A 19,425-nucleotide genomic window follows, 5' to 3' on the forward strand; every position below is an offset into this window, starting at 1 on the left:
TGTAGCACAAGTAACAGAATGTTGCTAGAAATGTGGACATTAAACGTGCTTCTGGTGGACTTTAAAAGAAAACGATGAACTTGTGATTGGACAATGGAGGAAGGACAGTTATTTTTTTTACAGTGACAGAGAACTTATCTGAATTATGTTCAAATGTTTGGTGGAAGGTAGAACTTGTAAGTAGTGCACTTGGATATCTAGCTGAGATGATTTCTAAGCAAGATCTTAAAGGGGCCATGTGGTTTCTCCTTGCTCCGTAGTAAAATGTGAGAGGAAAGAGAAGGACTTAAAAATGAACTGTACACAATGAAAGCAAAACTTAAAGATTTGGAAAATTCAACCCCAGAGGTCAAGGTCCCCAGACCTTCTCTTAGCCCAAGACAGGAACCATTCCCAAATCCAACTCTTCAGATAGGGATTGGACTGGACCATGGGACAGAATATAATACTGGTGAAGAGTGAGCTTTATGGATCAAGTAGACACATGAGACTACGTGGGCAGCTCCTATCTGGAGGGGAGATGGGAGGGCAGAGGGAGTCAGAAGCTGGCTGAATGGACATGAAAACAGAGAGTAGAGGGAAGAAGTGTGCTGTGTTATTAGAGGGAGAGCAACTAAGAATATATATAAAAAAAAAGAATATATAGCAAGGTGTATATAAGTTTTTGTATAAGAAACTGACTTGGCTTGTAAACTCTTCACTTAAAGCACAATAAAAAAAAAGAGATTTGGAAAATTCTGCTATACAAACTAAGGACACATGTCCTAGAATGTTCACCAAGGACGTGGCTACACAATCTTTGTGAAAGAGATTAAGCCTGTGACTGATGGATCTAACCAACTACCACAGCAGAAAATCCATCAGCTTAGACTGAAGAGGACAGAGAAAGAACAAAAGGAAAGAACACTGTCTGCCTCTTGGGATTCTACAGGCAGAAAATAGGCCAAAAGAGCTACATCTTTTGTCCTCCAAGAAAAGAAAAGGACCATCCCTGGAGCATCTCAGAGGTCGGCAGGACTGTTGTGAAGGAGCATGGAAAGCAAGGCCTTGGTTTCAAAGGGTGGGGCAATGATCTCCTGGATCTCAAAGGGTGGGACTACAGCCTCCTAGGTATCAAAGAGTCGAATCTTGGCCAACTTGGTTCCAGAGTGTGGGATTCCCATTAAGGTGTGCCAGGGGGATGGGGTTGCTGCCCAAAGCTGAGGGGGCAGGACCATTACCAAGGGGCAGAAAAAGAAGGCTTTCAGGGCCAAGGGGGTGGGGTCACCACTCAGATGGACTAGTAGAACAGAGCCTCCCAAAGCTGAGAAACAGAGTTGCCATCCCAGTGGCCTTGGAAGGTGAAGCCAAAGCCCAGGATCGAGGAGCCTGCACCCAGAATCCAGAGGGCATGGCTAACGCCCAGGGTCTGGAGGGCAGGACCTAGATGATCCCAAAGAGCACAGGATTATTTTCAAGCCTTAAGAGCTACTGTAATTGTTCTGCTGCATTATGGACTTGCTGGGTGCCTGGTATCCCTTCTTTCCTTCCAACTTCTCCTGTTTGTAATGAAAATGTCTACCTTGTGCCTGTTTCACCATTGTACTTTGGAAACAGATAACTCATAGTCTGGATTTCACATGTTCACAGAAGAAGAGGAATTTTGTCTCAGGAAGGAATATACCTAAAATCTCACCCATAGCTCATTTAGATGATTCAGAAGGTGAGATTTTAGACTTGATATTGATTTAAGAATTTTGGGATGATGTGATGGGGTGAATGTGTTTTGCATGTGGTAAGGACATAAATTTGGGGGAGCCAAAGAGTAGAATTTTATGGATTGAATTGTGACCCCACAAAACATGTGTTGTGAATCTGAACTTCTATTCCTGTGGTTATAATCCCATTTGGGAATGTGTTGTCTTTGTATGTTAATGAGGCAGGATTAGTGTTAGGTGTATCTTGAGTCAATCTCTTTTGAGATTTGAAAGAGATTAAACAAGCATGCGAGAGACAGAAATGGGGGAAGAGAGATGCCAAGCCACATGAAGATCACCCAGAAACAGAACCCCAAGGACCTTCCTCCTGAGTCAACAGAAAGAGAAAGCCTTTCTCTAGAGCTGGCACCCTGAATTTGGATTTCTAGCCTCCTTACCTGTGAAAAAATAAGTTTCTGTTTGTTAAAGCCACCAACTTATGGTGTTTCTGTTATAGCAGCAGTAGATAACTAAGACACAAGAATATTCAATGAATGTGTTACAAACTACACCTATTGTTTGGATACAGGATGTGGCAATGATGGGTTTCCATTCCTGAACCGTAACTAGAAATTATGTAGAGGTAGTTTAGCATAGTTGAAGTAGCACTGTGCTCTTCGTCCAAAGGTTCTAAACTTGGCTTGATCATTATGTATGGTTTCAGGTAAGGCACTAATGCCACTCTCTGGCATTAGTCATCTTCTGTAAAGTGGGGAGATGAAACACTGTAAAATTCCTTCTGGAACTCAAGTCTGTAAGTTTATGAAGATGACCATGATAGGGTACATCTCACAAAAGTAGAGCTGTGTCTCTGATATATAGTTTACAGACTGGAAGAGGCCAGCATGTTGAGATGTGCTTCTTTTATTATGGAGATGTCCCCACAGCGAGGTTTGGAAGTCTAAAGCATTAAAGATACCTTGCAGAGTCCCAGCAAGAAGCCAAGAATAAGACAGAGTTTGTGTGGGGGCAGAGCTTGAGCCCTTTGCCTCTCTCTTTCCACTAGGCTGAAAGATAGGGAACCCTTTGGTAGGATTGAAGCGGCTCTGGCAGCCCTTGTGGTTATAGAGGAAGGAGATACAGTCAGATTAGCTACGGCATCGTCAACAGGTGGAACTGGAAGGCTATTTGAGGGCACTGAATCTAATCTTATACTTTATGCAGAAGTTCCTCAAAATGTTCTCCATGACTCTAGTTTCTGATCAAATACATACAGTGAATCACAAAGCAGCTCAATCCTTTGATGAATGGCTCCTCTATTTTTATAACATAAAAAAACTGATTCAAGTCCTCTCCCTCCAACTTACATAATTTTCTCCTATTATTTGTTGATACGGGTTCCTGGGACCCCGTAGACTTTGTACTTTGAGACAACTAAGCCTTCTTTGCTCCTGGTTAAACAACCTTGACCATCTTAATCACTGTTTCGTTTACCCTGATTGTTCTCCTGTGGCAGAGCTCCTGCATGTTCATATTCCCTCCAAGTTTGGCACCCAGAATTCCAGAATCGAAGTAAAGCCCCAGGCGTGGATGGGGGCCAGTAGAGTGGACTAGATCACAGATTAGCTCTTGTGGCGGTAGCCCCACTCTGGCAATTTACACAAAGCCTTCTTCACACACACTGCTCTTTATCCAAGGTTCCTCCATCTTGTGCATGGGAAGTTGTCTTGTTTTATTTTATATTTATTGGAGTTTTCTCGGATTATCAAATGAATGTTTATTCATGATGGAATGAATACTGTAAAAAAAAAAAAATACCCATAAACTCATTACCCAGTGGTTAATAGGCTATATCTGGGATATATGTGTATGTATATATGTATGTGTTTGTGTACAGAATTGTCATAAAATCTCTGTGTACAAGACTGTGTACACAGTTTACAAACTAGAAAAAAAACTAACAGAGACTCAACCATGGAAATGGAAGAAAATGTCCAGAAAAACAAGGCAGAAATTAAAATCTGTGTGGAGAATGGAGGGGGAGTACGTGGATGACTTTTAATTCCCATGCATGAGATCTTGTGTGTGCACCATACTGTACTGTAACTTCATTTTAGGTACTTCAATGTATATTTTTCTGTATCATTAGCTACCAGTCTACAGTATCATTTTTAGTTGTTGTATGGTAATTCATTATACATATATCAAGCTTTATTTAATTATTCCTCTATCAGTGGTCATTTAGGTTGTTTGCAATGTCATCATAAATACTGATGGCTATGAGAGGTGATTGACAGAAAAATATATAGAGCTAGTCTAACCATATATTTAGCCACTTAAGTAAGATACAAACTAGAATAAAGAGAGTTTTATGGCAGAAAGAAAGAAAACCTCTCATGGGGCTAGATGAACAGTCAGTATAAAAAATGTCGGTGCTGCCGCTGGGCCATTTGATGTGACATGAGCAGACACACCACAACCTTCCAGTTCTCTTCTTTCTCCCTTCATTCCTGACCAGATGGTTTTGTGTTGCCCTTCCTGTCCTGTAGCATTGGTCATGGCCTCTGCGAGAAGTTAACTTGCAGACATTTCTTAAGGGCAGGTGCTGCCCTTGGCATGGTGGGGGGATGAAGAGAGGTCCAAGTTAACTGTTCCTGCTCTCAAGGATGATGTTTAAATTATTTCACAACTACACTGACCAATCAGAATGGACAGTCGCTAGAGCAGCGTCCTTGGAGGCCCTGTGCTGTAGTAGGCCTTGACCATTTAGTTGTTGGATTCTAGAGAGGTCTGGGGGAGTTTACGGAGAGGCCAGGGTAACGGGGATGGGGCATTCAGGGCACTCAGAGCTGCAGTTATTTACCGACTGTTTTTTTTTAAGGGCTTATCTGAGGCAGTGGCCGTTCAGTGGTAGAATATTCTCTTTCCATGCTGGAGACCTGGCTTCAATTTCCAGCCAGTGCATCTCAGAACAGCCACCACCCGTCTGTCAGAAGAGGCTTGCATGTTGCTGTGATGTCGAACAGGTTTCAGAGATGCTTTAGACTAAGACAGACTAGGAAGAAAGGCCTGGTGACCTACTTCCAAAAATCAGCCAATGAAAACCCTGTGGATCACAATAATCCAATCTGTAATCGATCACAGGGATGAGGCAAGACCAGGCAGAATTTCATTCCGTTGTGTATGGGATCATGAGTCAGGGGCCTAGGTGATGTCAGTTAACAACAAGAAGGGTGTATCTTAACTAGTACCGGTGTAGACCCGTTAGTACCACTCCTACCTATTCTCAGACAGCCCCAGGGGAAAGCCGGGGAGGCAATCTGGCCTCTGAAAGAACGCAGATTTAGGGACTGCCCTACCTAGACACTGGCCAGCCATCCCCAGCCCAGCTCTCTGCCCTGCCTTTGGGATTCTATTGGCAGCTTTTCCCTCAGGCTTATGGCAGAGCAGTAGTCAGTTGGCAAGGAGGTATTGAGCACTCACTGTGCATCGGACAGCTTTCCAGCGGTTATGGAGGCTGAAGACGACACAGTGAGGTCCCTTCCTGTTGGAGCCTGGGGGCCAGAAGTCCTCCAGAGAGACCATTACAGAGCAGGCAGCAGGGTTAGCTGATGTAGCCGACGTCAGATGTGTGGGGCAGGTTTGCTAGAATTTCCATGGCCTTCCCATTTTTCTCAGCTGAAACTACGGGTATGTATGTTCAGGTAGAGGGAGTCGGGGAAGTAGGTAAACATTTAGTGGAGATCTCGCTTTCTTGACTGGTTCGAGGACATCCCTACCTTTGTTCCTGGGTTTATATGGCTCCAAAGAGAAGCATGCTTCTATCCTCTGGTCTCTGGGTTACTGCTCCCTCCCTACCCAGCTTATGGGAGACAAAAGTGTCACTCCTGGTGTTGGCTGGGAGCTGAGGGAAGGGTCTAATTCTTACCACAGCCAATATCCAGCAGACAGGAATGACAGTTCTTGAAGCAGGGGTTTTGAAGGTATTCTTTGGTAATTTTTCTGGCCAAATGTTCCGGCCGTTTTTTCGCTGGGTGAGGAGCAGGGAGGGGTAGCTGTGGATTGGCAGATCCTCTGCCCCCAAGCCTACCAGCTGTGCCTTGTCCTGGCCCTTCTCCTTCCCTTGCTGAGGAGAGGCTAAGTTTTAGGAGAAGGGGTGAAGGCTGCTGAGTGTACACCCACCCAGGAGAAGAATGGATTGGGGCTCAAGGGATGGCCCCTTTTGTGGGACCTCTGCCCTGCCTGAGGTCCTCCATCAGGGCTCCCAGCCACCGGCCTCGCGTGGGCAGGGCAGCAGCCGCCTGTTTAGTGCCGCTGTTTTTACAAACTAATGAGGGCAGAGTGTGAGCCACAGGCAATGATGCTAGGATATTAACTGTGACAGGAAGCTTGATCATAATTATCTTAACGAGGATAGGGTTAATTACAGTGGAAACTTAAAAGTTGTCTCTGTTTGAATCCGCGAGAGCCGAATGCGTTGTGATGTTTTGTCATTTTGATGTGACTTTGGAAATGGCACTGGGACTCTCCTGGCAGCCGCTGTGGCTCCTGGGGAAGCCCAGCCGGAGGCCTGTGCATGAGGTAACCGAGATGGTACCTGTGGGTGAGATAATGGGCAGCTTTCCTGCCTGTGGAGCGAGAGGCAGGCAGCCAGCAGTGTGCTTCCGAGGTGCTGATTAGGTTTTCAGAGCAAACCACCTGCTGTGGCTGGACCACACGACCTGTCTCCCTGCCTGCCCTTGGCGTTTCTTGACCAAGCTGGAAGGTCTCTTTCCAGCTGGCTGTGCTGAGGTAGTGAGCCTTGCCCTCCCCTTCCAGCCCCAGATTGTAGGGTGGCAGAGATGCCCGCCTTGCCCTTCTAGCCCACACCTCAGATGTTGGCAACCACTGCCAAGGAAGCAGGCGAGTGACCCTGGAAGACCAGCAGCCAGCCCTACTAGGACTCTCGGGTCCGGGAGGTATTTGTCATCCACACACAAAGGTTATAGCAGAGAAATTTCGGTTGCGACATCTTCTCCCTCTGCTGGAGCTGTCCCCATTAAACGGCATGTATCTGTGTGGATCCTGAAGCCGTTTTTTTTTTTTTTTTTTTTGCCTCGTCATTGTATTTAATAGCACATATCTATTTGCAGGCATCTTGTATACAGGGGTGTGAATTCAAAGATTTGACACAGGTAGTATCTTTCCTCTGCTCTTTTCTGGAAAACAGCAACAACAGTAAAAATTAAAAAAAAAAAAAAATCGTCTGGGTTGATGTGTGATGGCAGTCAGTTGCCAGCCAAGCCCCAGCAATCCTGTCCTCTCCTCAGTCTTCTTCTCTCTGCTCTTTGCCTCCTGCCCCAATCCCTCAGCTCTGAATTTAGCTGATTAAATTATCAAGTGCGTATCACACTGATGATGTGAAAACAGGAATTGATTCATTAGCCACCCGCCCATGTAACATAGGTCCCTTTTAACTGAGCAGCTAATAATATTCCATGCCCCCCCCTCCAAAAAAAAAAGTCCAAACCAGACAGACGATGGGGTTTGATCCTGATCTTCTTGCCTCCTGTCTGAAGTCTTACTCCAGGGTTGAGCCCGCCGGGAGAGAAAGGCTGTCTTGGTGGGCACTCCCTCTAGTGTTCCCAGGCTTTGTCCCTCTTCATGCCCTGTCATTTTGTTTTATGCCTCCCCTGGAGCACTTTTGGAAGGGAGCTTTCTTCTGCTTGCCAGTTGCCAACCATTTGCTGATTCTCATGATAAGAGTATTATATTTGCATAACATAACTTGGGAACAATGTGTATTGGGATGCTGTCTTTGACCAGAGCCCAACTAATGTTTCAGCACAAAGGACATATTAGCCGCCCAGAAGACTCCCTGAGGGGAGGTGGCCTGTGGTAAACCTGAGCCTGGTCCTGAAAAGGGCTTTTGGATCATCAGTAATTAACCCCTGATGGAGGAAGGAACTGAGAAAAGGCAGACGGTTCCCTGCAGAATGCAGACGTCCTGCACACCTCTGCAGATTTATTCATCTGCCACTCCTGGGCACACCCCCTAGAGCTTCTGGAAAAACCAACAAATGAAGGGGGGAAGGAAGAGAAAGAAACCAGCATTTTACTAAAATCCTGTTGTGTGTAAGACATGATGCTAGCAACTTGCTAGTTTTCTAAGCTGAGAGGGCGCAGAGCAAGGGAGCTTAGATCCGTTATTGATATGCCCACATTGACAAGACAAGTAAACGGTGGAGGAGAGAGAAAACCCCATCTTTCCTGCCTAGATATGTGCAAGTTTTATTTTGCCTCCTTGGGCCCTGAGCAAAAACAGAAAGGAGGAGAAGGAAATAAAACAAGAGAACCCCTTGGCCCTTTACCCAAAATGTGTGCAGTATTGTGCCTGCTGTGAGACAGATATCCTTGGCTGTGGGAGCAGGCATTTTGGGGTGTTAGGGGACTCGGTGGCACCCTGAGGACTGGCATGAATGGGGCGTGCAGGCAGGGCTGCGGGCCCAGTGAAATCTGGGATTTAATTACATATTCACAATGCGTTCTACACCTCTCAAGGATCGACTCCCTATTTTGGAGTCCTCTCGGCAGAGGTCCCACAAAGGAGATATTAAGGCCTTGGGAAAGCCCTGGTGCCAAAGTTCACACTCACACCAGATGTGCGGACATTGCACATGCAAGCATGCAGGTCCTTAATGCAAGCGTTATCAGTAAATGAATAAATAGTGTGCATTACATCCCCCGAGCCTTCACATTTTATAAAATAGCCAGGTGATCCCTTGTGGGCCCTCCCTCTGGTCCACGCTGTAGCTCAGCTGTCAGCCTGTGCAAGCTCAGCACATCGCCTGGGTCGAGCAGGTGAAGGAGCTGGGGGTGTGTGTCTCCCTGTAGGTCCCTCAGCAGGCCAGCGGCTTGCTTTAATTAATGTCTGCATGTGCCCGGGCAAGCACGTGTGCACACGACTGCCCTCCTGTCCTCAACCCCCAGCACTCATGAAAGCCCGTGAAATTGAGAGTTAACTTTCAGCTAAGTGCATAAGCAAGGCTATTCTTCCCTTTCTGATAATATATATGTATTTTTCCCTGAGCTGGGTACTTAATTCTTTCAGAGGCCTGTTTATTTACTGCCTCAACAGCCACATGACTGCTCTCTGTGCTTCTTTCAAAGCTAAAGTCAGAAATCCACTTTCCATAAATTAAAACAGGAACTTCAAGCCAGGTACTTTGAGGGAGAAATTTCCCACCGCACCCTTCACCTCCAAACAACCAACAAAAAAATAAGTGAATAAAAAGAATGAAAGAAAAAGCAAAAGGCTGGCTCAGACTGGAGCGGTTATGCAATTCTGCAGACGCCTCGCATGCTGAGCCACCATAGAGACGCTGGGCGGAAGCAAATGAAGTGATTAGTAAAAAGCAGAGAGAAAAAGTCAGAGGCGGTGAACGAAGAGAAAGGGAGCCTTCCCTTCTGTTGCCTAGCACTGTACAGAGGAGAACCGCTAAGAAATGATACTTGAAGTTATATTTATTATTGTAAGAGGGGTATGATATTTCTGGGCAGGAATGATGGATGACAACTTAAATTTGTGTCCAGGGAATGAAGGTGAACTGTGACAGAGTTATTTATCTTGGGAAGGGAGGTTAGGGTCAGCCGAGGCTGGGTGCCTCAAGGCACAAGACATTGACAAATTTATCCTGCAGGCCGTATCTGAAGCCCTTTGTTTGGGATCCTGGCTACTCACTAAGTGACCCTCATCCTTCATGTTGGCAATGCGTGAAGGATGCGGTGAGTGCCAGCGGCCCCTTCTTCCCCGCTGCCCCAGCCCTCAGCTCCCCGCTACTAATTCTTGTCATGCACTTTACCGACAGGCACCAAGCCCAAACTATTCCCAGTTCTGAAAGGGAAGGTTAAAATATTTATTTCGGCTCATAATGGCCACCCTTGATTGACTGCAGGATCATTTTTCCTGTTGCCTTTGTCATTGCAGGTCGCTGGAAGGACTGAGCTCGTTCCACAGCCTGGAGGAACTCATCTTGGACAACAATCTGCTCGGTGACGACCTGGTGTTGCCAGGGTTACCCAGGCTCCATACCTTAACCCTCAACAAGAACCAAATATCCTTCCCTCTGACCGCGGCCCCCACGCCCTGCCCAGCCCCACAGCTATCCCCTCCCGAGCCCTCCTACCCCTCCACAAATACCTGCAAAATGTCAAATGAGTTTTATGTGTCAGCTAAATTAAAGTATGTGAAATACAGTCCGTGGGCAGACAAAGCGTTCTGTCTTCTGGCACTCGGGACACTTCAGAGTAATTTATTATAGGTCATTCATAAATGAAATGCACCATTATATCTTCCTGTTGCTCCATTTTAGTGTGGAGATCTAAGTTATGGCTGTGAAGAAATCTTTTTAATAGATAAAAATAGAGAAAGAAAATAATGTCACTGCTGCCAAGGAGGAGGCAAAGCATGGGTCTGTTTGCTTGGGCTTGTGTGGGAGGGCGACCTCTGGTGGGCTGCAGGGCGTAATGCCGCTAGGCAAACTTGGCCTTCATAGAGGGTCCTGAAGGCCCTGGTGCAGGCTTGGGGGACAGCTCTGGCTTGGGAGATGGGGGAACGGACTAAGGTGGAAGAGAGGCGTGAAGCCCAGGCTTGTTTCTGCGCTTCCCTAGTGGATACCATTCTGGGCTGGTGGCTAAGAGAGGCCTAACCAGCTGCCATCAAGTCGAGTCTGACTTAAGGCAACCCTGTGCTTGTCAGAGAGCTGTGCTCCATAGGCCTTTAGAAAAAAAAATGGCTATTTTTTGGAAGCACATCCCCAGGCCTTTCTTCTGAGGTGCCTCTGGAGGGACTTGAACTGTCAACCTTTCTGTTAGCAGCCCAGGATGTTAGTTTTGCACCACCCAGGGAATCTGAGAGAAGCCGAGGAGAGCCAATCTGAGTGAGAAGCTGTGGCCTCCCCTTAAGCAGATAAGAACCTACCCGGCCTAGGATGAGACCTACAGAGGCATATTGCTCTGGATTCTATAGTGAAGGGAAGGGTGGATTCAGAGACTTTCCTGTAGCATAAGGCAGATAGCTCCTTGAAGGTCAGAATTATGGATCACCGTGCACTAGAATGTCAAGCTAGACAAGGCAGGGATTTTTGTCTGTTTTGTTAAATGCATTATTCTTAGTACCTAGAATAGCCTGCCTGGCACATAGCTGAGGTTCAAAAAATACTTGTGGAATGAATGAATCATTATAATTTTCTTTATTGAGCAGTCCAGTGGGCCAGTTATTGGACACTTTAAACATATTATTTCTTATGCTTACCAAACCTGTAAGACGGGTGTGGTTTCTCCATTTACCTAGATGAGGAAAGAGGAGAGGTATAGGCCCACAGCCAGACAGTTAACAAGATGCTAGTCCTGGATTCAGTCTCAACTGTGGTTGCATTCAAAGTTCTTTCCATGCTACTGTGTGTTTTCAGACTCAAGTTCAGTGCCTTTGTTTTATTGATGAAACATCTGAGACCTGGAGTAGTTCAGTCACTTGCTCAGGTTTACATAGTAAGTGAGAAACAGAAGAGGGACCAGGGCTTTTCTCCCTCCTGTAAAATGAAATCAGATATACATGTCGGTATAACATATATGCATATGTCAGGATTTAGGAATGGTTTGCAAAATCATTTATCAGCCACTGTACTTCAAGCCATAAAGTTAATAATTTATTTATTTATTCTGTGAAATATGCTACTATGGCCATGATTAATTGACATTTTAGTTGAAGTAGAAAGGAAAGGCCTATAAGTAAATATTGCCATCTTTACCATCATGAAATTTTAGTGGCTTTTTTTCTCCTCATATCCTTTGGTCTCCCAAGTTTCCTAGTCACTATCTGAAAAATTATTGTAATCGATGTGTCTTATGGATTCCTTGGTTGGCTTAGGTGGTCAGTTGGACAATGTTCTCAAACCAATCAAACGCAGAAGGATTATTAGACTAGAGTTTGTATAATATGGTTCTTCCCTTGCACCCCAGTGCTCATGTCCCAATACCAAGTCACTGTAGATATTAAAGTCCAAGCACCCGAGTTCCTGGGTCAGCTTAACCGAATCTAGCTTATGTGGCTTTGGACAGATCACCCTTTGTGAGCCTCTGTTTCTCATTTTTAAAGGAATAAGTTAAATTGGGTGATGATTTTATTCTTTTAAAAGCTGAGAAATTTTCTTTGTCTTTGGTTACGGCTTTTTCTTGCTCTGTGCCTCAACTCCCCCAATCTGTAGCAGGAATGCTGAGGGAGTAATGATAATGCTCTGGGAGGGACTGAAGCAGAGGAAATTGTATAGCTGTGAAGCTGGCCAGTTACACTGTCAGTAGATACAAAAGCCAATAGTTGGCTTTCTCAAGATACAGCATGACCTCTTTTCTTCTATCTCTGGTCTGCTTGTATGATCATGAAGATTGGCTTAGTGTTTCCCAACCACTTGGTCCAGAGGTCACAGAATGAAAGGCAGGTTAAAAACAAGCAATGGCACCACAAGTCATCCTTTCAACCCAATACTTCTGACTCTACTTTCTCAGCCAACTGACTCTCCTACCTACTTGTGAAAATGTACCAGGCTCGTCAACAATTACTAGGTTGCATATTGCTATTGCTACCCTATGAAATACCTTAGACTTGGACTCTATTAGTTAGCTTTTGCTGCATAGTAAACCACCCTAAAACTTAGTGGCTAAAACAAATATTTGTTTACAATTTTGTATGTTAGCGATTTGACAGGGCTCAGCTGAGCGGTTCTTCTGGTCTTGTCTGGTGTCACTCATGTCGCTGCAGTTATCTGGAGGCTTGACTGGGACTTGATGGTCTAAGATGGCCTCACTCATATTTTTGAGAATGGTGCAGGTTGTTGGGTGAGCTGCATGTCTCCAGAAGGTTAGCATAGGCCTGTTTTCATGACAAGAGTGTTCCAAGAGCATGAGCCCCAATATACAACTACTTTTCGAGCCCTGCTTGTGTCATGTGTGTTGATGTCCCATGGCCAAAGCAAATCACATTGCCAAACGTAGAATAAATGCGGGAGGGCACTATACAAGGTTTAGATACAAAGATGCATGACCCATCAGGGGCCATTTCTGTAACAACCTATGACTCAGACCTTGACAACGTGTCAAGAATATTACTTCATATTTGTAATAAAGAGAAACCTACAATAAAGCAACTGTTAACCTCCTAAAAAGTATTGACTCTTTTTTATTAATTCAGTCTTATTTTAAACATATTAGAGAGCTTATTATCAAATGGGGTTCTGTCTTAGATTCTTTTCTGAAGTTTTTGTGTTTTTTTTTTTTTGGCGTGTATAGAATGATTATTCCTCTCTTAATTTACCAGCTTTATAGATCTGGATTTTTCCACTTTTGTTTTGATCTCAGATAAATATGGTTGTAACAGTGCTCTTGGGAAACCCTGGTGGCGTAGTGGCTAAGTGCTATGGCTGCTAACCACGAGGTTGGCAATTCAGATCCGCCAGGTGCTCCTTGGAAACTCCATGGGGCAGTTCTACTGTGTCCTGTAGGGTTGCTATGAGTTGGAATCGACTAGATGGCAGTGGGTTTGATGTTTTTGGTTGTATGTTACTAGGCCCTGAGGCCAGGGGTGAGATTTGGGTTATTGGTTATTTTTATCCTTTAGCAAGAGGCACTGTTACATAGTGGTTAAGAACACAGACTCTGAAGCCAGACTTCCTGGGCTTGCATTGTTAGACTGCTACTTACTGTATGACCTTGGGTAAGTTACTTAGCATATGGATGCTTTGATTTTCTCTGCAATATGGGGATAATAATAGTACTCATTTCATAGGTTGTTGTCAGGATTATTCTAAATATCTCACAAATATTAAGCTCTAGTAACACAGTATGTGCTATGTAATGGTTAATATTGCTATTATTAATTATTATTATCTTGAGAATTATGTGAACTTGGCTCACCCGATTTGAGCCACATTATAACCAAGGCCAAAGTATAGCAAGATTTAGAGTGTTTCTTTGACTTCGGAGCCCTGCTGGCACGTGGTTAAGAGCTCAGTTGCTAACCGAAAGGCAGTTTGAATCCACTAGCTGCTCCTTGGAAACCTCATGGTGCAGTTCTACTGTGTCCTATAGGGTCCCTGTGAGTCGGAATCAACTCAGCAGCAATGGGTCTGAAATTTTTTTTTTTTTTTTTGGTTTTCTTTGACTTTTAAAATTCAGCATTACCCTAATATCTTGTGAGTTGGGTACCACTGGTAGATTTTTATTTTATTTTATTTTTCATGAAAAAACTGGGAGAATATGAACTTTTTGAAGTCACATAGATTGCAGTGGTGGGGTTCAGTCTAGAACCCAGGGTTGCTGATTCCCAGCCCGCCCTAGTCTCTGAAACCCAAGAACAGAATAATCACTCTATAAGAAGAGGGACTAAAATGCTACCTGTTCCTGTCCCCCTCTTTGCCCCCACAGTATCCTGCTCCCAGCATGGGCTGCAGGGAGTCTGCTCCTGAAAGGGATTCCAGAGCCAAAACCGAGCATCTGGCAAATTTCTTCTGAATTCACCCATCCCCGGCTTCCCATCTGCATACCTTCTTCTTAACCTCCCACCTTTGTTCTACCAGCGCTTTGTTCCACTTCTGTTCATTCAGCCCTCCACTTTAGTGTCCCTTCCATCCAGGTGTTTCTGAAAGGCTGGTCTCAGGTTACCTGCTCATCTCCCAGCTCATAGCTTACTCACTCTTCTTCCTTTGGCTCATTTAGACTGGTTAGGTAGTCACTGGAAACCCTGGTGGCGTAGTTGTTAAGTGCTACAGCTCCTAACCCAAGGGTCGGCAGTTCAAATCTGCCAGGTGCTCCTTGGAAACTCTACGGGACAGTTCTACTCTGTCCTATAGGGTTGCTATGAGTTGGAATCGACTCAACGGCACTGGGTAGGTAGTCACTGGTCACGGACTTGACCCCCTACCCAAACACTCATTCTTTCTCTGTCACTCACTCATCCGTGAGCATGCACACACTATCCCTGGCTCTTCCCCAGTAGGGATGGGATATTTGGTAATGGTCTCAGCCATATCATGTCTAAATAGTCAACCCCAAGTAAGGGACCAACTGAGAGTTCAGGAAAATGTAGATATTTAACATTTGCACAGTCTAACAATCCTCCCACTCTTCCTTTGGGAGAATAGCAAACGGATTCACTTGCAATCACATTTAGTTTTCTGTCTCCCTGTTTCCCTCAGCACATGTACTGAAGAAATAATGAGCTTGATAAATAGTGCCATCAAGAACAAAAAGTATCTTGTTATGTTACACAGCTGGGCTGTGGTAAGGAGACCACTGGGTTGTCAAAAGGCTGGGCTAGAGTTCCATCAGCAATTTACTGTGTCATCTTGGGGAAGTTTCTGTACTTTGTCAGGGGCCTCAGTTTGTCCATCTGTGAAATGGGTAAAATAGTATACACTTCAGACAGTTGTTGAGAGATTTAAATAGTATAATATATATGGGAAGTCATTTGGTGAACAGCCAAAGACTTTACAGATTTTGGGTATATTTTATTGTTAGCCAAAGCCTTAGTACTGTAAAAGAATAAAGCCAGAATTGGAACTAGATGAAGGACAGAGCACAGCTCACATGATAGCACCTTTTTGTTGCCCACAAAAGCACCTAAGACTCATCATTTTTCAGTGCTTTAAATTCTTCTTTCATGTTACGGATTTATAGTCACTTATCCTCCAGAAATCACATTTCTTTAGGATTTACGTTTGAATCTAGACTCTGCCATTTACTGGCTGTGTGATCTTGAGCATGTCGTTAAGCCCCAGTTTTCTTTACTGCTATTTAGATGTGATAATAGCCCCAATATTGCTTTTTGCGTGTGTGAATCAAAATGAAATAATATGTCATGTACACTGTATATTTAGCATTCAGAAATCCCATTATTAGGATAATCTCTGGCTAAAATCCTCCCTGAAGTTATAAAGGCTACCCTTGGACCTGGAGCTGAGCACAGAGGGAGGGTGAGTGCCCATTCCCGCTTGGGAGGCAGCCTCGGACCTGTGCAACTGAACTCAGATACCAGGACGCTCCCCTCCTCCCTCATGCTCTGAACTTTCAAGGCAAGATGTTGCTTTGATCTTGGGCCCTTTGCAGAAAATCTCCCTTGGCAAGCCTAGCTGTGACAGCTGGGCTTCATGACAGCAACTTTCTGTAGACAACACTGAAAAAAATTTAAACGCCAAGTACTCCGGAGAAGACTTGATGAAGGAAACCAGGTATATGCCGAGAACCCAGCTGGAGAGAGTTGATACTGTGCCAGGTAGCTTCAAAAGTTAAAAAAAAAAAGGGCGAGAGAGAGAAAGGTACCCTTAGGAGAACCCCTGAAACTGTCTCCATTGCAGGGGTGTTGGTTAACTAGGACACCAAGTTCCCTCCCTCAGTTGCCTCTGGTTAGTTATTTACACGACTTGATGAAAAGGAATGTGACAAGTTCTGTCTGAGAGCTTGCAGTCAGGCAAGACAGGTCTGTGTTTGTCCTTGCTGACCCCAGAGATGAAAAAACCAATTAGAATTCCTTCTTGTGTTTCACCTCAACACATCCAGTGGTGGTGGCATCAACATGAAGATGAGATCCGATAGAGAGCTTTCAGAGAGTGGGAGCCATTGCTTTCTGGTTTGGATTTAGGGGAGGCTACCTCACCCAGTCCGATTCATCATCTGGTAATACTTGAAAGGCTTAGGAAGATGGAGTAGCTTCTACCACACAAAATATACTAAATGAGGCAGGCTCCAGGAAATTTGTTGGGTTCACAGGCACAGGATAGCTGAAGCTTCTTGAAGCCTGCAAACTCTTTGCCCAGGTAATTCCCATGACCAAGACATTTGGACAAGTCCACCTCTCCACAGCCTCCTGTTCAGGGGCAGATTCAGATTTTATGGGGTCCACACCTTATGAAATTTTAGGGGACCCTCTTAACGACAAAGACTGTATAATTATGAATGCTAAATTGGGTATAAAAATGATTGTCTATTTGGAATAAAAATAATCAAGGCAAATTCAAAAATTTGACAAATAGCAAAATGTTTAGAAAAGTAACATGTTCTTCTCATACTGGGCATGCCCATATAAAAACTTTTTAACTACCTTTTTTTTTTTTTCCGTAAAGTCCTCATAACTTTTCATATGATGAAATTTTGTATTCTTCTATAGAGAGAATAGAAAGATAATTCAATCTGTAAGCATGGTTGATTGAAACTTGCTTTTTATATTTAATAGTTTAGAAGAGTGTCTTCATTTCACCACTCATTATCAATCACGTGTTTAGAATTTTAGGATTGTTAAATTTTGGAAAAACTCTTAACGTCTTGCTTTCATAGATAAGCTATAAGGTATCAGTACATCTCGAGTTATTTGTGTTTATTTGCACGTGCAGTGACTACATCGTAAATGTTCTTTGACTTGAACGCATTAACCATTTTTTCATCAGTTTTTATGTTGGTTCTTGATGTTTGTGTCAGTGATAGGGATATTACTAGAAACTATTTCTACTGATATTGTAATAACTTAGGCAGGCACAGACGTGACTGTAAACCACACAAATAATACCCCTACTGAATCCTAATTAAATGTCACTCCATACAGTTTTCTCTCAGCCAGGTCCTGGAATTCCCATAGCCATTCCAATGTCAGCCAACTCAAGGGAAGTGTAAGAGGAGAAAGCAGAATAGAGGGAGACAGTGATCTTAATCAACTGTGATTTAAATAATCTAAAAATGTTTACAAAAATACATGACCATGCGACTATATTGCTAGGGCCTTTCTCAGGGCCTTAGAAGGCACCTGTGCAAGTGAGGAACCCTCAAACAAGCCTTACTAGCTCCATGATAAATCTACATCTGCTCCTAGTAGAGCGAGAGGTTTAAGAAGAAATATGAAGATTTACTAACACTAAACTGAGCCTACTTCCCCAGATGGTGGTATGGTAGGCTTCCCATCACTGATCATTTAATGTTGGGAAATCACTGGGATTTCAGCCCAATTCAGTTGCCCAGTGTTTCCTCAACTTAAATGTCTCACCAGTTTTGAGTTCCATTCTGTCATGTTTCCACCTTCATACAGTAGATGAAAAATACAAGTATCAGTTCCTGACTTATTGTGACTCTGTGTATGTCACAGTAGAACTGTGCACTGTGGGGTTTTCAGTCACTGATTTTTTAGAAGTCGATTCTCAGACTTTTCTTCCAAAGTGCGTCTGGGTGGTCTCAAACCTCCATTCTTTTGGTTAGCAGCCAAGTGCTTAACCCTTTGTACCGCCACGCGGGGACTCCTTGATGAAAAATACCCAGGTTTAAGGAGTTTTTTCCTAAGAGATAATAAGTTGGGCCAAGCAAACGTTTTCATCCAAAGTAGAGAGCACAACTTCCCCCAGGGCATCTGGGGCCCTTGTCTATATGAATAATTTCAATCACCCCAAATTAGCACATCCACACAATTTTGGACACCCATGGAAGCAGCAGTCAAGGAATCAAAAGATGCATTGCATTGGGCAAATCTGCTGCAAGGGACCCCTTTAAAGTATTGAAAAGCAAAGATGTCACCCTGAAGACTAAGGTGTGCCTGACCCAAGCCATGGTGTTTTCAGTTGCCTCATATGCATGCGAGAGCTGGACAGTGAGTAAGGAGGACCAAAGAAAGATTGTTGCCTTTGAGTTGTGGTGTTGGCAAAGAATTTTGAATATAGCATGGACTGCCAAAAGAATGAGCAAATCTGTCTTGGAGGAAGTACAGCCAGGATTCTCCTTAGAAGCAAGGATGGCGAAACTATGTCTCACATACTTTGGACGTGTTATCAGAAGGAATCAGTCCTTGAAGAAGGATATCATGTTTAATAAAGTAGAGGGTCAGTGAAAAAGAGCAAGACCCTCAACGAGATGGATTGACACAGTGGCTGCAACAATGCACTTAAGCATAACAACGATTGTGAGGATGGCGCAAGACTAGGCAGTGTTTGGTTCTGTTGTATATAAGATCGCTATGAGTCGGAACTGACTCAATAGCACCTAACAACAAAAATGACACTCTGTGTGATCCCACCAAAGAAATACTTTCTTAGCCAGAGGGAGTGATGAGCTCATCTGGCTGTCCCCCTGGAACCAGGACCTGGCCTTGAGGCTTCAGGAGTCCTAGAGCTCCTCGATGGATCTGATGGGCCCCATGTGTGGAATAGACGGTTGGAGCATACCCCAAAGGGGAGAAATCAGGATTAGGACTGAGGCCCAAGTTCAGGTGTACGGCACCCCACCTGGGTAACACTGCTGGCCCTGAGCATTCCTGGGCACTGGAAGGGGCTTTAAAAATTTCAAAGAAGGCATTCTAAAGCACTGAACTTTCTGAGGCACCTTGGTCCCAGTTCTAAAGGAAGTACTGGTAGAGAAAATAAAGACAGGATTCTTTTCTTTTTCTCCTGTATCTTCCTTCCTTCCTTCCTCCCTCCCTCTCTCCTAACAACGAATGTGAAACATACAAAGAATCTGTTGAAAAAGCCAAGAGTTGTCTCTGAAATTATTCAGTCACTTTAATTGGTTATATTTAGAAGATTTTCTTAAAGAGTGTCATGGTTGAATTTCATTTTAAAAAGTAGTAGGCATATTTTGTTTTCATTGCTGACGTATGTTAATATTTTGACTCTTGGCCACTTACCCACTGTATTTTCAAATTTACCTCCCTGATGGGACCTTCCCTTTAATCTTCCATATGCGCTTCCAT

General features: G+C 44.1%; 1 protein-coding gene across 12 annotated transcripts in view; it reads left to right on the forward strand.

The window, feature by feature from the left end:
* Positions 1-19,425, forward strand: part of LRMDA (leucine rich melanocyte differentiation associated) — a 1,290,642-nt gene that overhangs the window by 704,430 nt on the left and 566,787 nt on the right. For all 12 annotated transcript variants that reach the window (XR_010318034.1, XM_064269070.1, XM_064269074.1 and 9 more), the window contains one exon: positions 9,643-9,774. Coding sequence is in view for 11 of the 12 variants with exons in the window: in XM_064269070.1 (XP_064125140.1) it covers positions 9,643-9,774 (132 nt within the window). In the remaining variant the exon portion in view is untranslated. The remainder of the gene's footprint in view (positions 1-9,642; positions 9,775-19,425) is intronic.

This window comes from Loxodonta africana, chromosome 16 (assembly GCF_030014295.1).
Source record: "Loxodonta africana isolate mLoxAfr1 chromosome 16, mLoxAfr1.hap2, whole genome shotgun sequence".
Classification (NCBI taxonomy): Eukaryota; Metazoa; Chordata; class Mammalia; order Proboscidea; family Elephantidae; genus Loxodonta; species Loxodonta africana.